The sequence below is a fragment of the Stegastes partitus genome, unplaced genomic scaffold (assembly GCF_000690725.1).
Source record: "Stegastes partitus isolate 25-593 unplaced genomic scaffold, Stegastes_partitus-1.0.2 Scaffold1357, whole genome shotgun sequence".
NCBI classification, from domain to species: Eukaryota; Metazoa; Chordata; class Actinopteri; family Pomacentridae; genus Stegastes; species Stegastes partitus.
Window position 1 is genome coordinate 84,501 of NW_007579088.1, and position 17,296 is coordinate 101,796.

Here is a 17,296-nt window from a genome sequence, read left to right on the forward strand (position 1 = left end):
TTATCCAACTGACTAGAATGTCAGAAACCTCCCAAAAGGACTTGGAACTCGTTCACAACGCCTTTAAATCCATCCAAAATAATTCACCATTTGTCCAAACTGTACCGACACCGTCCCAACAGGAACAATCCAAAGTGACTCAAAACTACATTAACTGAAAATGTGACAGAAGCCAACAAACATCTTGAGTTCAGAAGGTTAAAGGATTTTTAGATGAACTTCAGTTTTTAGTGTAGTTGTGAAGAACATATGAAAACTATGAAATACGTCTCTTGTTCTGGAAGCCTCGACTGAACCTCGACATCAACCCGACAGCCTCTGACCTTGGACGGGTCGGGCGGCATCACTCCCTCCACGCTGAACGGACTCCCAGGAACCGGGTTCCCGTCGTAGCTGACGTCGACCCGGTACGTTCCCTCCTCGGGGGGGATGTACTTCACCGAGTGAAGCTCGTTGGCGGAGCCCGACTCCAGCTTGCAGGGGATTGGTCGACGTGACGGCGAGGTGATCTTCACGTCCAGCTTGTTCTGACCGCCAGCGCCGCGGGTGCAGACGGAGAACTCCTGGTCCTTCCCGACGTCCACCTCTGAGAGACAAACAGGAAGTTAGTCTGTTAGGAAGGTTTTCATCGAGATGAAACACACACAAACATAAACCTGATACATGTGATGGTTTCTGAGTTCACGTTGTTTCACCACATCGATGTTTTAGTTTTGGAAAATAAATAATTTTTTTCCTCTATGTTTTACACTCCTGCTGCCAGACTGTTTTCCTCCCGAACTGTTTCGGTGCCGTATCTGTAAACTGAAGCATTCAGCACCAGAACCAGAACCAGCACCAGAACTTACTGTTGTTGAGGTTCTGGACCTTGACCCGGCTCAGGTCCAGAGGAGGCGCCACGCTGATGCTGAACGGACTCTTTGGGATGGGATCTCCTCCGTGACACACGGTGACGGACATGTTGCCCTGAGACAGACACACACTGGTTAGCCCCGCCCAGGCCCCGCCCAGGCCCCGCCCCCTCACCTGCCCAGGTGTGCTGTTACCTGCTGCACAGCCGTGTACCGGACCGTGTACGAGTAGTCGTGGTTGTCGATGATCTCGAAGTCTCGGACGGCGTCGCCTTTTGCTGCTCCGGTGAAGTGGACCTCGGGTTTGGCTTTTCCTGCTCCCTTGGTGTAGATGGTGAAGTGGGTCGGCTTCCCCACCTCCACACCTGCACAGGTAAGGACACACAACGCATACGGACACGTCACTGTAGGTTCGTTTGTGTCTTTAGTCACAGTTTTGTGTCTCTTTGTCTCATTTAGCGTCTTTCTGTGGACATTTTACGATTCTTTGCGGTAGCTTTTTGTCTCTTTATGGTGCTTTGAAGACTCTGAGTTGTGCGTCACTAGAACCTCACCTGTCCGGTTCAGTCCGGGTCCGTCTGCTCGGACTTTGTTGGCATCGTGCGAAGGCTCCACCTTGATCCTGAAGGGGCTGATGGGAATCTCCTGCAGGTGACAGGTGAGCGTGAGGCCCAGTTTGAACGTTGTGCGTCTGCAGCAGTGACTCACCTGTCGGCTGCCTCACCTGGTCTCCGAACAGAACCATGATGGTGTACTGGCCTGGCCCGGGGGGCGTGTACTTCACCGTGAACGTGTCGTTGTCGTTCTTGATGATGTCAAAGTCGATGTCGGCCTCTGCGGGGCCGACCACACCTGGAGCGCACTTGATGCCCATGCTGACGTCACCTGCAGCCACAGACAGGTGAGCGGCGTTAGCTCAGGTCCGACAGGTGAAAGAAATTCATTCTGATTCTAAATCTGCTGGAGGCGACCAAATCAGAGCTAAAAGTCCAGGATTCATTCCTAAATGTTCTCTGCCAGGCCTTAAATTGGAACTTTTTTGAATGGAGTTTGGTTTGACGACTATGTCAGTTATTTTCATTGTTGATTAATCTGGTGATTTAGACTGTTTTCATTAAAAACTCACTCAAACTGATCTTAAAGTAGTTTGTGACTAATTTATTTGTTGACAGCTAATCAGTTGAAGTTTGGTGTTCCCTCATTTAAGTGCAGATTAAAACAGAGACACTCCGACGTCCTGGACTCGGTGGACTTTGGTGAAACCAGGATAAAAGACACAAAGCAGGTGTAGTTGTCGAGCCGTCTCACCTTGTCCGGCGTCGCTGCAGTCCACAGTGAAGTACGTCGGCTCGTTGGCCTTCAGGCCCGTTTTTTCCACGCCTGGACCGTAAACCTTTACGTTCTCTGGATGGCTTCCTTCTCCGATGGTCACCTGATCAACAACATCTCGGTCATCAACAATCATCTGAACTAGACCTGGGATCAAACCTCTACTGGGAGATGGACAAAAAATGAAGGTAATGAAACTAAGACTCTGATAGACTTTGGTAGCAGCTGGGAACAACAAAATCCATTTAGTGGCTTTCAGGAGCTTTCTGCTGAGGATAACGGTGGTATAACTTTACATATCTGAGAGGAAAAACAACAACAGTTTCCGTTTGTCTTCAACAATTTGGGCTTTTTGGACCAGTTGGGAGGTACAGATACTAGACATGTAGCGGTCCACGCTCTGCTAACGGGGCTACTGCTGCTCTGAAGGGTAAACGTGTGGTGGACTGGTGTTGGTTTTACCCTGAAGGGGCTGTTGGGCACGTTGACTTCGCCCCAGGTGATGATGATGGTGTGTTTGATGGGTTTGGTGGGAATGTAAACGCAGAAGAAGGTGCTGTCTCCGTTATCGGTGATCTGGATGTCGATGGGGAAACCTTCTGCGTCCTGAAACACAGACATCATGTCACAGGAGGGGTTTCAGAAACAACAAAGATGGACGGTGAGTTATGTTATTTGGTTCTGACCTGAGCGTAGAGCTTCAGCTCCCCTCTGCCGGCTCCGTGGGTGTCGATGGTGAACTCGGCGGGTTTGTTGACGATGCAGCCGAGAGGCTCCAGACCAGGACCGAAACATTTCACCTGAGGACACCGAACATTTAACACGTTTAGCAGTACGCCACCAGAGAAATCACTTTAAAGTCAGCCGGTTCTGGTCCCACCTTCTCAGGGAAGACGTCGTTGGCAGCAGGGAGGATGTGAGCCATGAAGGGACTGTCCTTGATGTCCTCGTCGTCACATATGACGTGGACGGCGTAGTCGCCCGGCTCGGTCGGCCAGTAGCGAACATCACACGATCCGTCGCCTTTATCGTCACACTCGATCTTAGCCTGAGACGGACCCTCGATGGAGAAGCCTGAAGACAAACACCAAAAGAGTCAACCTCGGAACCCTAAAAGCCATCAGCGGGTTTAAAACGTTATTTTTTCATTTTAAAAAAATCTAAATGAACTAATTTATCAGCCAGAAACTGTAAAAACAAAAAAAAAAACCGTCAGATTTTGAACTTTTCAGATGGTCCATGAAAAATGACCAAATCTAGGCTCAAAATCGTGATGTTCCGGTAAAATCACTTCATTCTATACGTCTCATTTGAAATTTGCAAATATTTGCAGCAACTACATTCTGTGAGAGATCTCTGGCCAAACTCTGCCACAAGGCTTTTTACCCAACTTAGTTTTAGCCACCTTCTACTGGCTTGCCGTCTCTGTTAGGATTATTGATTTTCAGAGTTTTCATGGGAGGATCTTCAGGTAAACAAAAGTTAAAGCAGCTCCTTGACTTGACCTCTGGCATTTTTTCAGAGAATCTAAATCAATCCAAACTTTAAAAAGGAACCTAAAACCCTTTTGCTTTCTTTGTTTTCGGTTATTTTGGTTGTACTCTGTACACTGAGTAGATCCATTTGTTTCAAAGGTTCTCTGTATTTCCTGTAATAGTAATTTGAAAAGTGCTGCATTAATACAGTTAATTTCAGGCCTCTAGTTGGTGAGCCACTGAATGCTTCTTTGGGTTTGAGACCAACTGTTGTGTTCTTGTGATGTACCGAGAGTTCCCACTTCGGTGCCGATGGCCTCCACCACAAAGTCGGCGCTCTTCCCGACCATTCCAGTCTCCAGACCCGGACCCCAGGCCCTGACCTTCTGAGGCCCCGCCTCCTCGCTCACAAGCACCTCAAATGGGCTGAAAATACACGAATACACACAGTAAGTCTGGTTTTTATCATTATTCCAGAAAAACAAGACACTTTTTCTACATAAATGTGAGCCTGGAGTACCTCAGGGTTCAATCCTGGGTCCTCTAGAATTCTGCATTTACATGGTGGCACTTTATTACACAAATGTGGGTGAAATGTAATGTTACACACTTTAAAATGCACCCGTAGCACAATCACTGTAACGCACATCTTCTATATGAACTAAAATAAACTTCAACGGTCCGTGGATCTCACCTGCGTGGGATGCTGTTTCCTCCCCAGGTGATGGTGACGATGTACTTTCCTGTCATGATGGGGTAATAATTACACTCATACACACCGTTTTCCATCTCCAGCACCTTCACCGGCTCCTCCAGGCCCTCTGGAATAAAACATCACCCACAATCAATACCGCAACAAACCAGAAGTTACAACAGCTGCAATTCAAATAGAAATTCACTAAAAGTTACCGAAAATAAACATTCATTTTTGTTAAAATAATTGTGACCAAATGTAGTCAAAGAAATTTAAAACCAATGATGCAACCATCAATTTCTCAGCAATTAATTGAAACTATTTTAATTTTAATAACAAAATATTTGGACTTAGACAATCCTGCTGTAGCTGAATCCTGTCAGGTGACATTAATGCCTTGTATAAGGACGACTACAGTGACAGTTAAAGTGAACTGCACTCACTAGAATGAAACAAAAAAGTTCAATTAGGGGTTCAATTCAGTGGTACCTACCAATGTTTCATCCATTAACGGATAGACTCGTGTATTTTAAGTAATTAAACTGTTTTTAATAGGTTATAAATGAATAATTATCAAATACCGAAAGTCAGTTTCATCAATTAGAATAAAATATGAGGTTAAAGCTCTGAATATAAATAAGTGACTTTGTTATTGCTCAGATTAAGATGTTTTAGCCTTTACAGATAATTTAATAAAATGCATGTTTGTGTAATTATAAGGTCAAAAATCACAAACAGACTCAGTTTCGTGTACAATGAAGTGAAACTCGTCTTCTAAATGCAGTTCTGGTTTCAGGGCCTTACTTGGTCCCTTCACGGTGACTTTGAGTTCTCCACTGCCGGCTCCTTTGGTGTAAACTTTAAAGTCTGCCACCTCCTTCACCCGGACGCCCTTCGGCTGCAGACCTCGACCCGATGCCCGGCAGGCGTTCGGGTTACAGGCTGGTTGGACCAATCAGACGGAGATGTGGGATAATGTTAGACTGGGAGACAACGTTAAAGTGAAAGTGAAACTAACAGTCCTGTTCTCCTCTTTCCTAAGAAGACACCATTAAAGACTCGCCCGCCGGTGACTTTCCACTCAACTCTCACTGGTCTGACTTCTGTTTTCAGCTAAAAAAAGATCTTAATTAGAAGTGAACCTGGTAGAAAAATAGTTCTTCAGTTCTGCTGGGCAGTTGCTGATTTGTGTGCTTTAGTAGAAGGTTTACTGGATGTTTCACCTCCATCCAAGAGGACCTTCATCCAATCAAGGCTCATCAATGACCTGAACAAATCAAGGCTCGTAAACAACCCGAGCCTTGTAAGATAAAGACCTCCTCAAGAACCTCTGGAACTTCAACAAGATCTCTGAGCCCTTAAAGATTTGCACAGTCTTCTTAAAGACGTCTGTAAAAGATCAGAGTACCAATAACACCTTCTCGAGACCTCTAAAATGCAGTTAAAGAAGGACCACTGGAACTTCTGAGGCTCTGAATTCCCTCAAGGAGATCTGGAACTTCAACAAGACTTACAGAAACCTAAACACCTGCAGAGGCTTCTTCTTCTGCAGAGGCCAAATATATTTCAAGATGCAACCTCATCAAGGACCTCTAAAATCTCCTTCAACCTGTTCAACACCCCTGAAACCTTCTGTAAGACACGAGGTCTCCTTCATGACCTCTAAAACCTAATAAAAGACTTTTCCAACTTTTTCAGTTACCTCAAGAGCCTTCTAAAAGACCTTCAAGTTCAAGCAGGATCCCAGAAACCTCCTAAAAGTTTCCTTCAAGCTCCTCAGCAACCTCAAAAATGGTCTAAATGCCACCTGGAAGCTCTTTAGGATCTGAATCGCCTACAGAAGGAGGTTTAGGTCACTGATGAGCCTTGAGTTTTGAGTTTTAGTTTGTTGACAAACTGTGATTCAAGTCAGTTTCAGGTCATTTATGAGTCTTGATTCATGTAAGTTGGGAGTGAAAATAAATACCTTGTCTGTCTACACGAATCAACATCTGTCCTAAATAACAAAAATAAGTTCAAAATGACTCAAAGTGTCCTAAATGGCTGATAATGTGCCCAAAATTATTCAAAATTGGTCCTAAATGACAACAAGATGCTAAAAATATTCAAAGTTTGTCCAGACCTGAGGAAGCCTCTTGGATGAGAGCTCAAACACCTTTAAGCACCCAAACTGGTCCAGTTGCTTCCACTAAAGCACTTAGCATCACCATGAATGGTCCTGAATAAGCACTATTTGCTCTCCAACCAGTCTGTGCACATTCATCTCTAATGTGTTCCTCTGAATTATGAACTAGTGTGTACAAGTATAACAACACTGTTAACGTTTTAGCTCAGATAGCTAATCTTCTCCAACAACACACATGGACACCACCACACACAGAGCTGCAGGATTTTCTCTGTTAGTCAGCGGATCAGCGCTGAGAGAAGCTGAAGCTGAAAAGGGAAAAGCAGCGAAGATGAAGACGAGATGACACCAAAGAGTTCAGAGCTGCAGGATGAAAACATGGGAGCTGAGAGTTTAGACACAAAGAGGTTTTCATACCTTCTCATACCGAGTAAGTTCACGTCCTGCCAACAGGGAACATCAGAAAACAAAGTGCTGCAGGAGGAAGGTTTACTGATGGTGAGGATGAAGAGGGAGGTGGAGCAGACAGTAAAGGTGATGAGGAAGAAGAGTATGAAGATGGCCACTCAGGCGCCTAACTCTTCCATGGACTGTAATTATGTAGAGTGAACTGTAGTCCGACGTTATTTTAAAGGTGTTAAGTTTGCAGGTTATATTAACATTGTTATGTTCACTCATTAGTTGTTATTCAAAGTGTGGAATTAATCCAGTGGACCCATATTTTTATTTAGTTGCCTCAGTAGGGAACCTCAGTCAAACTCTGTACTCAAGTCTGGGTTTGGAAGTAACTAAACTCCACAGAAGACAGCAGGTGAACCTGGGCTGATATGGGCCTCACGTTGCCCGTTTAGTTTTCCAGTCTTGAACATGTTGTGTAGCTGCAAACGTGTTGGATAAATCAATCTAAACCAAACTAAAGCTGGAGCTGCTTCCAGATGTGGACATGAAATGACCAGCCACACATACAAAGCCCCTCTGGATGATAATTCAAACCAAAAAAAACACAAAAAAACCCTGATAATGAATGTCAATGTGGGCTGATATATTGATGTTTATTGGCTAGATTTTGAATAAAAACTTGATTGAATGGATTTATTTTGTTGTCACAGCTTGTCACTCTTAGCAGGAGAAGTAATAAACTATCAAAGAAGACCTTAGCTACGTAGCATAGCTTACAAAGTGCCACTGTATTTTGCTAGATGGGGAGTTTTTTTGGTATGGTATACAAGTAGCTTTACCAAGATTCACACAGCACTCAAATAAGAAACTGCTAGACCTTACAAAAGGGGTCCCAGGACAGGAACATTTGTGATAACATGCTCCAGGCCTCCAAAACTCACCCACATGTGAATAATTTAAGCTGGAATTTCTGCAGAAGTACATGAAAAAAAAAAAAAAACAGCTTTTGGTTGTGATTAAAATACTTGTTGATCTTTTATCCTGACGACATCCAGAAAGGTCTCAACACATCCACATTCACGCTGAGTCTGAGTGGTAGAAAAGGGAAAAGCTGCTCAGGACGAAGCAGGCACTGGCTCATGCTGTAAAGCCGGGAAACCCCGTCCAGAGGGGCCGAGGTAGGAATGGTTTGAGTTCAGGTAGAAAAGACCAGGCTAGCGCAGGCAGGCTCCAGTCACACCCCAGACCCGGGCCTGTACTAACTTGGTCGCCTGGGTTTGGGCGGTGTAGGAGGGGGGGCTCTCCTGGTCTTGTCTGAGGGTGGGGTGCGAGTGGACTGAGGTACAACCTGCACCGGAGACCCAGGCGGAGGGCCGCTCTGCGAAACTGAGGGAGGGAACAACAGTGATGACACAATTGTACAACGGCAGAGGGACGACAGAGACCTCCAGACTGATGGACGACAGGACCACCAAACAGGTGGGACAAACCAGAGTCATAGAAGTAAAGTTTGTCTCAAGGTGCTAAAGCTTCAGTCAAATCACATGAGACAGGCAAGTCCAAAATCAAGTCCTTGAACAATAATAGAAAGGTTTCAAATTAATGTCAACTTAAAATCAAGTCAAGGTAGTCCCAAATTCTGGGACAGGTCCAAGGGTCTAACATCAACAAAGTTTCCTGTCATATCCTAAATCAAGGGGAATTTTGGGCAAAACAACAAGACCCAAGACAAGTCATGTCAGAAAACATCACATGAGGTCCAAAGTCACAGTCTAGTTCTTGGTCTAGTCATAGATCAAGGGAGTATGTCCCCACTCATGGCCCTAAATCAAAGTAATTTAAGTAAGTTAAGTTCTACAGAAAGATAAGACAGAACCCCAGGATTATGTGAAGGTAGTCCTAAACTAAATCCTGGGTCAGATCCAAGGGTCCCAGATCATCAAAGTTTCCTGTCATATCCTAAATCAAGGGGGATTTGGGGCAAACTCAAAGTTCACATGTCAAAACAGCAAGTCCCAAGACAAGTCAAATCCCGTCAGAAAACATCACATATGAGATCCAAAGTCAAAGACAGGCTAGTTCAAGGTCCAGTCACAAGTCAAGGGAGTATGTCCCAACTCATGGCCCTAAATCAAGGGCAACCCCTAAGTCAGGTTCTAAATTAAGACAGAACTCCAACAGGTCCAAAGTCAAATTTACTGTCAAGCCAGAATGATTTAAATCCCATCGTCAGTCCAGGGTCAAATCCAAGTCCTGTGGGACAATGTCCCAAAAGAGGTCCCAAGCAAACGACAGGTTAGTTTTGGGTCTGCAGCTTCAAAATGTCATAAAAAAGTCTAATTCTGAAATTGGTCTGACCATCAAAGATCAAAGTGATTCTCACTTCGATTAGAAATCAGTGCTGTGGATGGGTGACAGTAAGAGGGAGGGTCAACACGTTAGTGGATCATATTAAATCATATTAAATCATATTAAATGATGGACTGAATGAAAATAAAACATCCGCACGTTTCAGAAGAACTCAGGACATTTCATGACAGCTCGTAAGAGAAAATTCAGACTTTGACATGAAATACAGAGAACACTGAGAAGAAAATACAAAACCAGAGCTGTAACTAAACCTACCCTCCGAGATGTGGACGGTGAAAGGGCTTCTGGGAATCTGCTGCCCAGCAAAGGTCACGTAGATGGTGTGTGGCCCTTCCAGGACGGGAGCATAGGTGCACCGAAATATACTGTCGCCTTTGTTCTCCAAGACAATCTCCACTGTATCCCTCCGACCATTCGAGTCCACAATGATGACGCCCACGTCTCCAGTACCCGCCCCTGGTGGACAGACAGAGGACAACAAGACCTTTAGACAACGGAGGAGGAATGTGAGTGTTACTGGAAAAGTACCGGAAAAACGAAATCTAGCTGCTGTGGAGACCAAGAGAGAGATCGTTTATAGTCTTTACAGTCTTTACTTTTAATCATAAACATCTTGTAACTGAAGAAAATAAACGTTTTTTGTTTCCTTCATCTGTTGTAAAGCTGATTTACTCAAACTCTGACAGTTTTCCGATGTGATTACTAAAACAGCACAGTGATGATTTGAGTTACCTGCAATATAAATATCAAAGTATGTAGGTTTGTTGGCTACGTTCCCCATCGACTGCAGTCCCGGCCCGCGGGCCTGAACTCTGCTCGGGTCGCCTGTGATTGCCTTCGAAACATTCACCATGAAGGGACTCCTGTCAATGTCCTGCCCAGCAAACAGCACCTTGACCTGGAGGGAACAGAACCACAAAGGCCCGTCAGGGTCTAAAGACTCAAAACATTTAGACCCCAGAGGAACCGAGACCCATCAGAACCAACACAGCGCAGGCTGGTTGTTGTCCAGGTGAGTGTTCCTGACCTTATGAAGCCCCTCCACTTTGGGCAGGTAGACCACGCAGTAGGTCCGGTTTTTGTCATTATTGGGGATCACTCGGGCCTGACGGACACACAAAGAATTCACCATGAGTTTCAGCTGTTCTCTACTTTAATGCGTTAAAGTAAATGTGAGTTCCCACCTCCTCTGTGTGTCCTTCTGGATCCTCCACGTAAACCAGAACCTCCCCGAGTCCAGCCTCCACCGTCTCCACCAGGAACTCTGCTGGCTTCAGAACCATGTTACCTCGAGGCTCGATACCTGACAGGACCAATGACAAGAACGTTATTTATGTCGTTATACAGGGAGGTTTTACAAGGCGTTCTAACTGCATCATTAAACTCTACGTCTGAAATATTTCATCTGCACGTTTGACATAATTTCACTGTTTCTGGATTTAATGTGCTCATTTTTTTTCCTGATTTATTTCAAAACAACAACGAACTGTCCAGAAAACCCGACTTATTTCACTATAAGTTCAAAATAAGTTGAACTACAACTAACAGATATTTTCACTATCAGTAAATCAACAAATAATCAGTTATAAGGTTTATAAAACAACTGAAGTAGTGAAATATAGATACTTGTCACGACTCCCTAGAACCAGGTGACTCTGATTAAAGGGACACAAACTATTTATTGTTCGCTGAAAATGTCCCTAAATAACTTGCTGATTGAGCGATCTGCTCATCTGAGAGTTAAAGCAAATTAAAAGGATTAAAAATGGTGAGTTTTTCAATGGACTTTGGTCCCGGTGGTCCGCTTCACCTGGTCCGTAGGCTTTGGCCCTCTTCGGGTGAAGCGTCTTGGCCCTCAGGGGGGCACCGGGCTTCAGCTTGGCTTTGGGGAACTGAGACAGGTAGGTCATGACCGAGTGCTCGTCCACGTTGGGATCAACGATTTCCTCCGGAGCGATCACCTGAAGAAGAAAACCAGGACAACAGACGGTGAACAGGTGACGGCTGAATGCTCATATACGCAGACGATGCAGAGTTTTATGTTCACAGATGAGAACTTCCTGCTGACAGTCGTACTGACCGACAGCAAAGGTTGCAGCAGACAGACGTAATATATACGTTTCATTAACTGACAGTTTGTTCTTTACTACGTTTTCTGTTGCGTCTATAAGTTTCTCTTTACATGTAATCTGTAGAAGACGGACGACTGTTGCGTGACTTGTCGGCCACTTTAACTGTCGTTGCATAGTTTTAGATTCAAATTCAGCTTTTAAGATGATTTATAAGAATAAGTGATAAAAAGTTTGGTCTGTAAAACCACCTGATGAATGCTGAATGTTTTTTAAAGCATTTTTTTTGTTTTGTTTTTGAAGAAGCTTCACCTTCATCCTAGAGGTGTTCTAGGTGGTGTCAACAATCATTCTAGACAGAAGATTGTTGGTTTGAAAGGGGAATAAAGGAAGACACATGTTCAACTGGAACAACAGTCTGAAGACAGAAGAGGGCATCGACGACACCACCTATCAGGTACTCATAATGCAGTCCTGACATCCATCCTGAGGCAGCTTCACCACCGTTCACACCTTGAGCTGGAGGTTAGAATAAAGACGTGGAGCTCCACTGTTTGGTTAGAACCGAGGAAGCATCTCGGATTCCTGAGAATCTACAAACTTGTTTCTTTCAACCACACATTAAAAAAAAACAGAGAAAAGCATAAAATCTGCACATTTAAGAGCCTGAAATCTGAAAAAGTTCTTTTTTTTCTCTATTCCTGCTTCAGAAATGATCAATGGGTTGTCATAACAGCTGATTATAAACACATCCAGTGATTTATTGATTAGCTGGTTAATTACTTGTTCTGTGATGTTAAAGAGGTTCTAAATCAGACTCCAGCTGTTGCACAACAAGCTGATTCCAGACTGGAGTTTCCACATTAAACACACTCATCATGTTTTGCAGCATTATCACCGTTCAGATGTGATTTATGTAGTTTGAACAGTTTTGTTCCGTCTGTGGGATTTTGTCAAAAAGTTTAATGTCGTTCAAACAAAGAACTTTAAAACACTTCGGTCCGTGTGAAGCAGTTTACCCGTTTTTATGATTTTAAGTCTGTGGATGTACGTTAGCTACTACGCTAACGGGCTAACGACCTCCTGAGCATGTTGGTGTTGATTAAGCGTCACCTGTAAATGCTGAGATAAATACATTTGCAGCTGCAGATGATTCTGAGCAGCAGGAACCAGAGCGCTGGCTAGAAAAGTGATTTTCTGGCAGAAACCCGTCAGACGACCTCATTAGAACCTCTAACGATCAAACAGCCGGAGCAAGCTGACGTCAGACTCCACGTCGAGTCCAAAACCTTCAACACAAGACAAACCGAAGAGAAAGCTGCTTCCAAAGGAGACAAATAACGAAGGAAACGGTTGTGAAATCACATGAAGGGTTTGTGAAATGTGAAACAGCTGCTCAGGAGAAAGACTCTTCAGGAAACTATTCTGACACGATGCTTTGCTGACCTGGTTTATCTCTAACAGTTAAACACAACAAGCAGATATTCAGTGACTCTAATACTTTATTTGTTTAAAGAGCAGCTTTATGTCATTGTGTTGATGTAAGTTGGTGCTCCGGAGGCATTAAAACAATTCAATAAAAAAATAAGAAAAAAACATTCGGCTGAAAATAAGGTAATGTTAGAATGAGGGATGGACGATATATCGGCGTCCACATCGATATCGGTCGATATCAGTGTTTTTTCCCATATATCGGAAAATATGTTTTATTTACTTAGTTTACTTGTTACGTAGTAAAGACGAGCACGTGGTCTAATCTGGGCTTCTGTTGAATAGTTTTCTCACAGCGCTGACTGATGCTCAGTTTTCGATGTGAACAAAAATAGAATATCGACATCTCTGACATCAGTTATCGGCGATATCAGAAATGTTCATATCGGATGTCAGTATCGGCCAGAAGTGTTAATATCGTTCATCAGTAATAAAAACAAAACATTGAACCATAATATGAAAAGTGCAAAAGCAGTCGATCACATCTAAACGATTCCTCTGTTTGTAATTAGCTCCAATCTGTGAAGGACTTTCATTTACATTCAGCCGCTCATCGCTGGGAAATGCAATGAGATGCAATTTAAGAAAACTACCTGGACAAACCTTCTGTTAGATTTAAATAAACTCTGGTGAAGCGATGACTTGTTTCTGCAGGAAAACGTTATTTATTTCAAATATGGAGAATCTGAGCTGCAGGCCTGATGAGGAGGAAACACCAGAACATGTTTTATATAAACTCTCTCACTTAGAAACATTCAAAGCATGAAGATAGCTTTTTGCACAGCTTCATGACACTGAAGCTGTTGTAGATGATAAACCAGATCAGAGGGTCTGGTTTACTTTAATCCGACGGTTTAAACCGACTGCTAACGACAGCTTTTAAGAAACTCTGGCTTCCTGACTAACGAGCTGACGGCGTCGCTGCTGCTAATTTGAACCGCTGCTCGTCTCGCTGCAGGCTGGAAATAGACCAAGACGCCATTTAACACGAGTGGAGGCCTGGAGCTGCTGTTACAGGACACAGCACTACTCAGAGACACCTGCATCATCCTCACACTCTCCAGCAAGTCAAACAACACCGACGGCGAGTTTCTGGGAGTTTTAACAACCAAACGCTGATTCAAAAGCAAACTGAAGCTGTTCAGTCTCTGTTTTATGGGCAGACATGAACTCTTGTCGAGACTCTTCAGCTCAAGCTTCAGGTCTGTCTCATAGTCTGCAGATAGCGAACAAGCCGTCCCGGTCATGTTCTTCCCTTTAAAGGTTTTCTTTCAGCATCTGTGGCAGGTTGAAAACTCCTGAGACGGACGCAACTCGCTCAGTTTGTGAACGAGCGACTTCAGCTCCGTCTGCAGGCCGAGTCGGGCCGGGTTTGAGTCGGACTGGGTCCGAGTCGGACCGGGAGACGTAAAGTCACAGAGCGAGCACGGTAAATTAAAAAAGAAATGACAATAAATAGATAAATAAAGAGCACCGAGGTGTCGCCCCGAAATGTAAAGTAAAGGAAACACAAATGAAAACAGAATTTCTTCTGACGTCTTCTGGCTGCGACGGTTTCCAACACGTGACCTGCAGCGACTCTTTGGTTCACTTCAATCGTTCCACATTTATTACAACAAACAAAAGAAGTGACGTCATAAAACTAAAGACTTCAGTCACAACCAGCTCACTGTGTTCAGTTCTTCAGCGTTAAAGTCAAACAGAAGTCGTTCTTTGTGTTCAGATTTGATGATAAACTCGTATCAAACTCCTGCAGCTGAAGCTCGGCGCTGAAGGTGAGCAGGTGTGTTTACCTGAGGAACTCCCAGCCAATCGTCAGCCTGCTGCATGGCCTCTCTGGCGTTCTCCACCGGTTGACTGGGATCCCATGTTTCCCAGTCAGGACACAGACCTGAACACACACACAGTTTATTCACATAAAGAGTCCAAAACCTGAAACATCCAGAATGTTCAATAAAGTCAGAAACCTGCAGGTAAAGAGGCCGAAGATGAGTTTTAGTTCAAGTAGGAGCCCCGAAAAAATACTCCTCTGGTTAAAAAATAGAAATCTTTTAGCGGATAACAGATGCAGATATAGCAGGAATATTAAAGAGAAAAGATTTATGACATATTTTTAATAAACTTTCACCTGGAGGTTTAAATATGACTAAAAAACAAAGTGCAGCTCAATAAAACCAGAAAACACAATAAAATATTAACGTTTATTTCCTTAAAACCATAAAACTTTGGCAGCTTTTCCAACTTCCTGTCAGATTTTACAATAAAATCTAATAACAAATGCATGTTTTATAGGAGAACTGAAGGTAAAGTATTTGTCACACGACCGTTACAATCATTTATACTTAAATAAAATGAGAATTTATTTCTCATATTGTCGTCTGACATTTGAATCCAACAACTAAAAACTAACGATGGAATGTTTTATCGTCAAATGAAGGGAAAACAGAATTTTATGATAATTTTTTGAGGCTTTAAAATCTGAGAGGGAAACACAAACAGCTCAGTGAAATGTGAAGACGTTCGTATATTTAGCTCATGTGTATGTTTTATTTCTAATTAATTAAAGAGTTTCCTACAAATCGTCAAAGCAGCAGGTTCAGTTGTGTTGGACTGGACTCGTTAGTCAAAGATCATTTTATGGAAACTCTCCTGAACTTTAGCTGCTGTTTGTCATAAAGTTCAGATTCCAGATGTACCGGCTGGTTCTGGTCAGACAGAGAACGTCTTTAATATCAAATACCTGCAAGTATTTCATGATTAAGACGAGTAAATGTGACGCATCAGGAGAAAGAGTTTAGAAACTGAAGTCAGCGTCCATCAGAGCTTCTGGAGACGTTAAATAAAAACGTAACAGAATCAGGAGAAATCACAGAAAAGTCATCTGATGAAAATGACCAAATAAAGACGTGAAAACATGGACGAGCTCCAACGTCTTCATGTTTCAGACACGAGACTTTAAAATGAGAAGTAAAAGATCTTAGTCTGAAGAAAAGTATCAGCCAGAGTCCTGGTCTAACGCTGAGATATAAAAACAACAGGCCTGGACGTCCAATAAGCATCAATCTGCAGAGTTTAACGTCCAATCAGGAGCTCCAGAGTTTAATGTCCAATCAGCAGGTTTAGTCCTTGTGCTGTTTATTTTTTACCTTTCAGACGAAGCAGTGCTGATGTTTCTGCTGCCATGAGGAGCACACGGAGCCTCCCGGGTCGGTCCTGAGCTCGTTATAAGAGGATTTAAATCAGCTGACTGGACCGAGTGTGTGCCCGTCTGTCCTACCTGCCATGTGGGGACCGACACGTCGTCCTCCTAAGTCGGGACACGAGTCGAGTTTATCCTCATCCTGACTTTAATCAGCCTAACAGAGCTGGAGTGTGTCCACTACTTGACGCTTTCCTGTCTTTCCCTTTCCCAGCTGCCTGGGGGGGGGTTTAGGGTCAAACGTTAACAAGCAGCTTCGTTAGCCTTCAAGAAAAAAACCTCCAAACATCCAAACACGAGTCTGGACGGTGGCGTCGTCTCCATTTTCTTTTCAAGATACGAGAATAAATCATCAGTTTGTCACTTTAGGAGAAGAATCTGTTTCGTATCAGCTTTACAGAATTAAAACCCTTTTACTTGAACTGATGCTTTAACTTTGACTCTAACTTCAGCTTCCTGTTGATTAAAACGGCAACACGACGCAAACACAGCTAATTACTTCAGTATGAACTTCATGTTTTACTTTGATCAGTTACACAACAACCACCTACTGAGATAAATAAATAAAGCAGCTGCTGTAACATCAGAGCAACGTTTTATCTGACGTCTGTTATTTTAGAGGTAATTTCCTTCAGTCAGCTCAGCTTCCACTACTGATTAGGATTATTAGAATTAAGCCGCCAGTGTTTCTGTACGTGTCCGACACAGTTCCTCGGCTATCTGAGGTCCGGGTCCTACCGGGGGCACAGTTGTCCACCAGAGCTCCCAGCGCCTTGCCGTCCCTCCAGTCCCGGTGGAAGTTGGTGATGGGCAGCTGGGGCACCTTGTTCTGGATCCAGCCCAGCAGACGCTGCTTGGGGGTCAGTTTCTTGGCGTCCTCGTCGTCCTCGTCCTCCCACATGGGCATGGAGATGGAATAGTGGAGGATCAGGGTCCAGATCAGACCCAGGATCAGCTTCAGGTTCCCGTCCACGATGGCTTTAGAGTCTGCAGGACAAACAGACACAGTTCAGTCTTTCTGATTTGACTTTTTAAGCAATAGTTTCTGTTTGTTGTGACTCGTTAACCAACCAAAGCCGATCACCGTCCGGACAGCAGCGCTAACGAGCCGCTCACGTTTCCGCTCCTAAACATGGATTCATTCGCTTTTGTTTTGTTTACTTACTGATATTTCACATGTTTTTATTTGTTTGATATTTTTTCAGTGACTCTTTTTAAACAATAAAAACCAACAAAATTCAAACATCATCTCAGAACAGCGACATAAACGAGACATCAAAGGAAAACAGGACGG

At 43.7% G+C, this 17,296-nt stretch overlaps 1 protein-coding gene across 2 annotated transcripts in view; it reads right to left on the bottom strand.

Moving 5' to 3' along the window:
* Positions 1-17,296, bottom strand: part of LOC103369979 (filamin-C-like) — a 58,806-nt gene that overhangs the window by 28,033 nt on the left and 13,477 nt on the right. For both annotated transcript variants that reach the window (XM_008298855.1, XM_008298854.1), the window contains exons 2-21: positions 16,741-16,989; positions 14,597-14,694; positions 11,054-11,204; positions 10,428-10,546; positions 10,271-10,348; positions 9,976-10,141; positions 9,499-9,699; positions 8,137-8,259; positions 5,154-5,291; positions 4,350-4,476; positions 3,945-4,081; positions 3,061-3,254; positions 2,867-2,980; positions 2,643-2,786; positions 2,160-2,283; positions 1,576-1,736; positions 1,406-1,496; positions 1,047-1,216; positions 849-966; positions 324-586 (exon numbers count right to left, since the gene is read on the bottom strand). In XM_008298855.1, the coding sequence (XP_008297077.1) occupies positions 324-586; positions 849-966; positions 1,047-1,216; positions 1,406-1,496; positions 1,576-1,736; positions 2,160-2,283; positions 2,643-2,786; positions 2,867-2,980; positions 3,061-3,254; positions 3,945-4,081; positions 4,350-4,476; positions 5,154-5,291; positions 8,137-8,259; positions 9,499-9,699; positions 9,976-10,141; positions 10,271-10,348; positions 10,428-10,546; positions 11,054-11,204; positions 14,597-14,694; positions 16,741-16,989 (2,966 nt within the window). The remainder of the gene's footprint in view (positions 1-323; positions 587-848; positions 967-1,046; positions 1,217-1,405; positions 1,497-1,575; positions 1,737-2,159; positions 2,284-2,642; positions 2,787-2,866; positions 2,981-3,060; positions 3,255-3,944; positions 4,082-4,349; positions 4,477-5,153; positions 5,292-8,136; positions 8,260-9,498; positions 9,700-9,975; positions 10,142-10,270; positions 10,349-10,427; positions 10,547-11,053; positions 11,205-14,596; positions 14,695-16,740; positions 16,990-17,296) is intronic.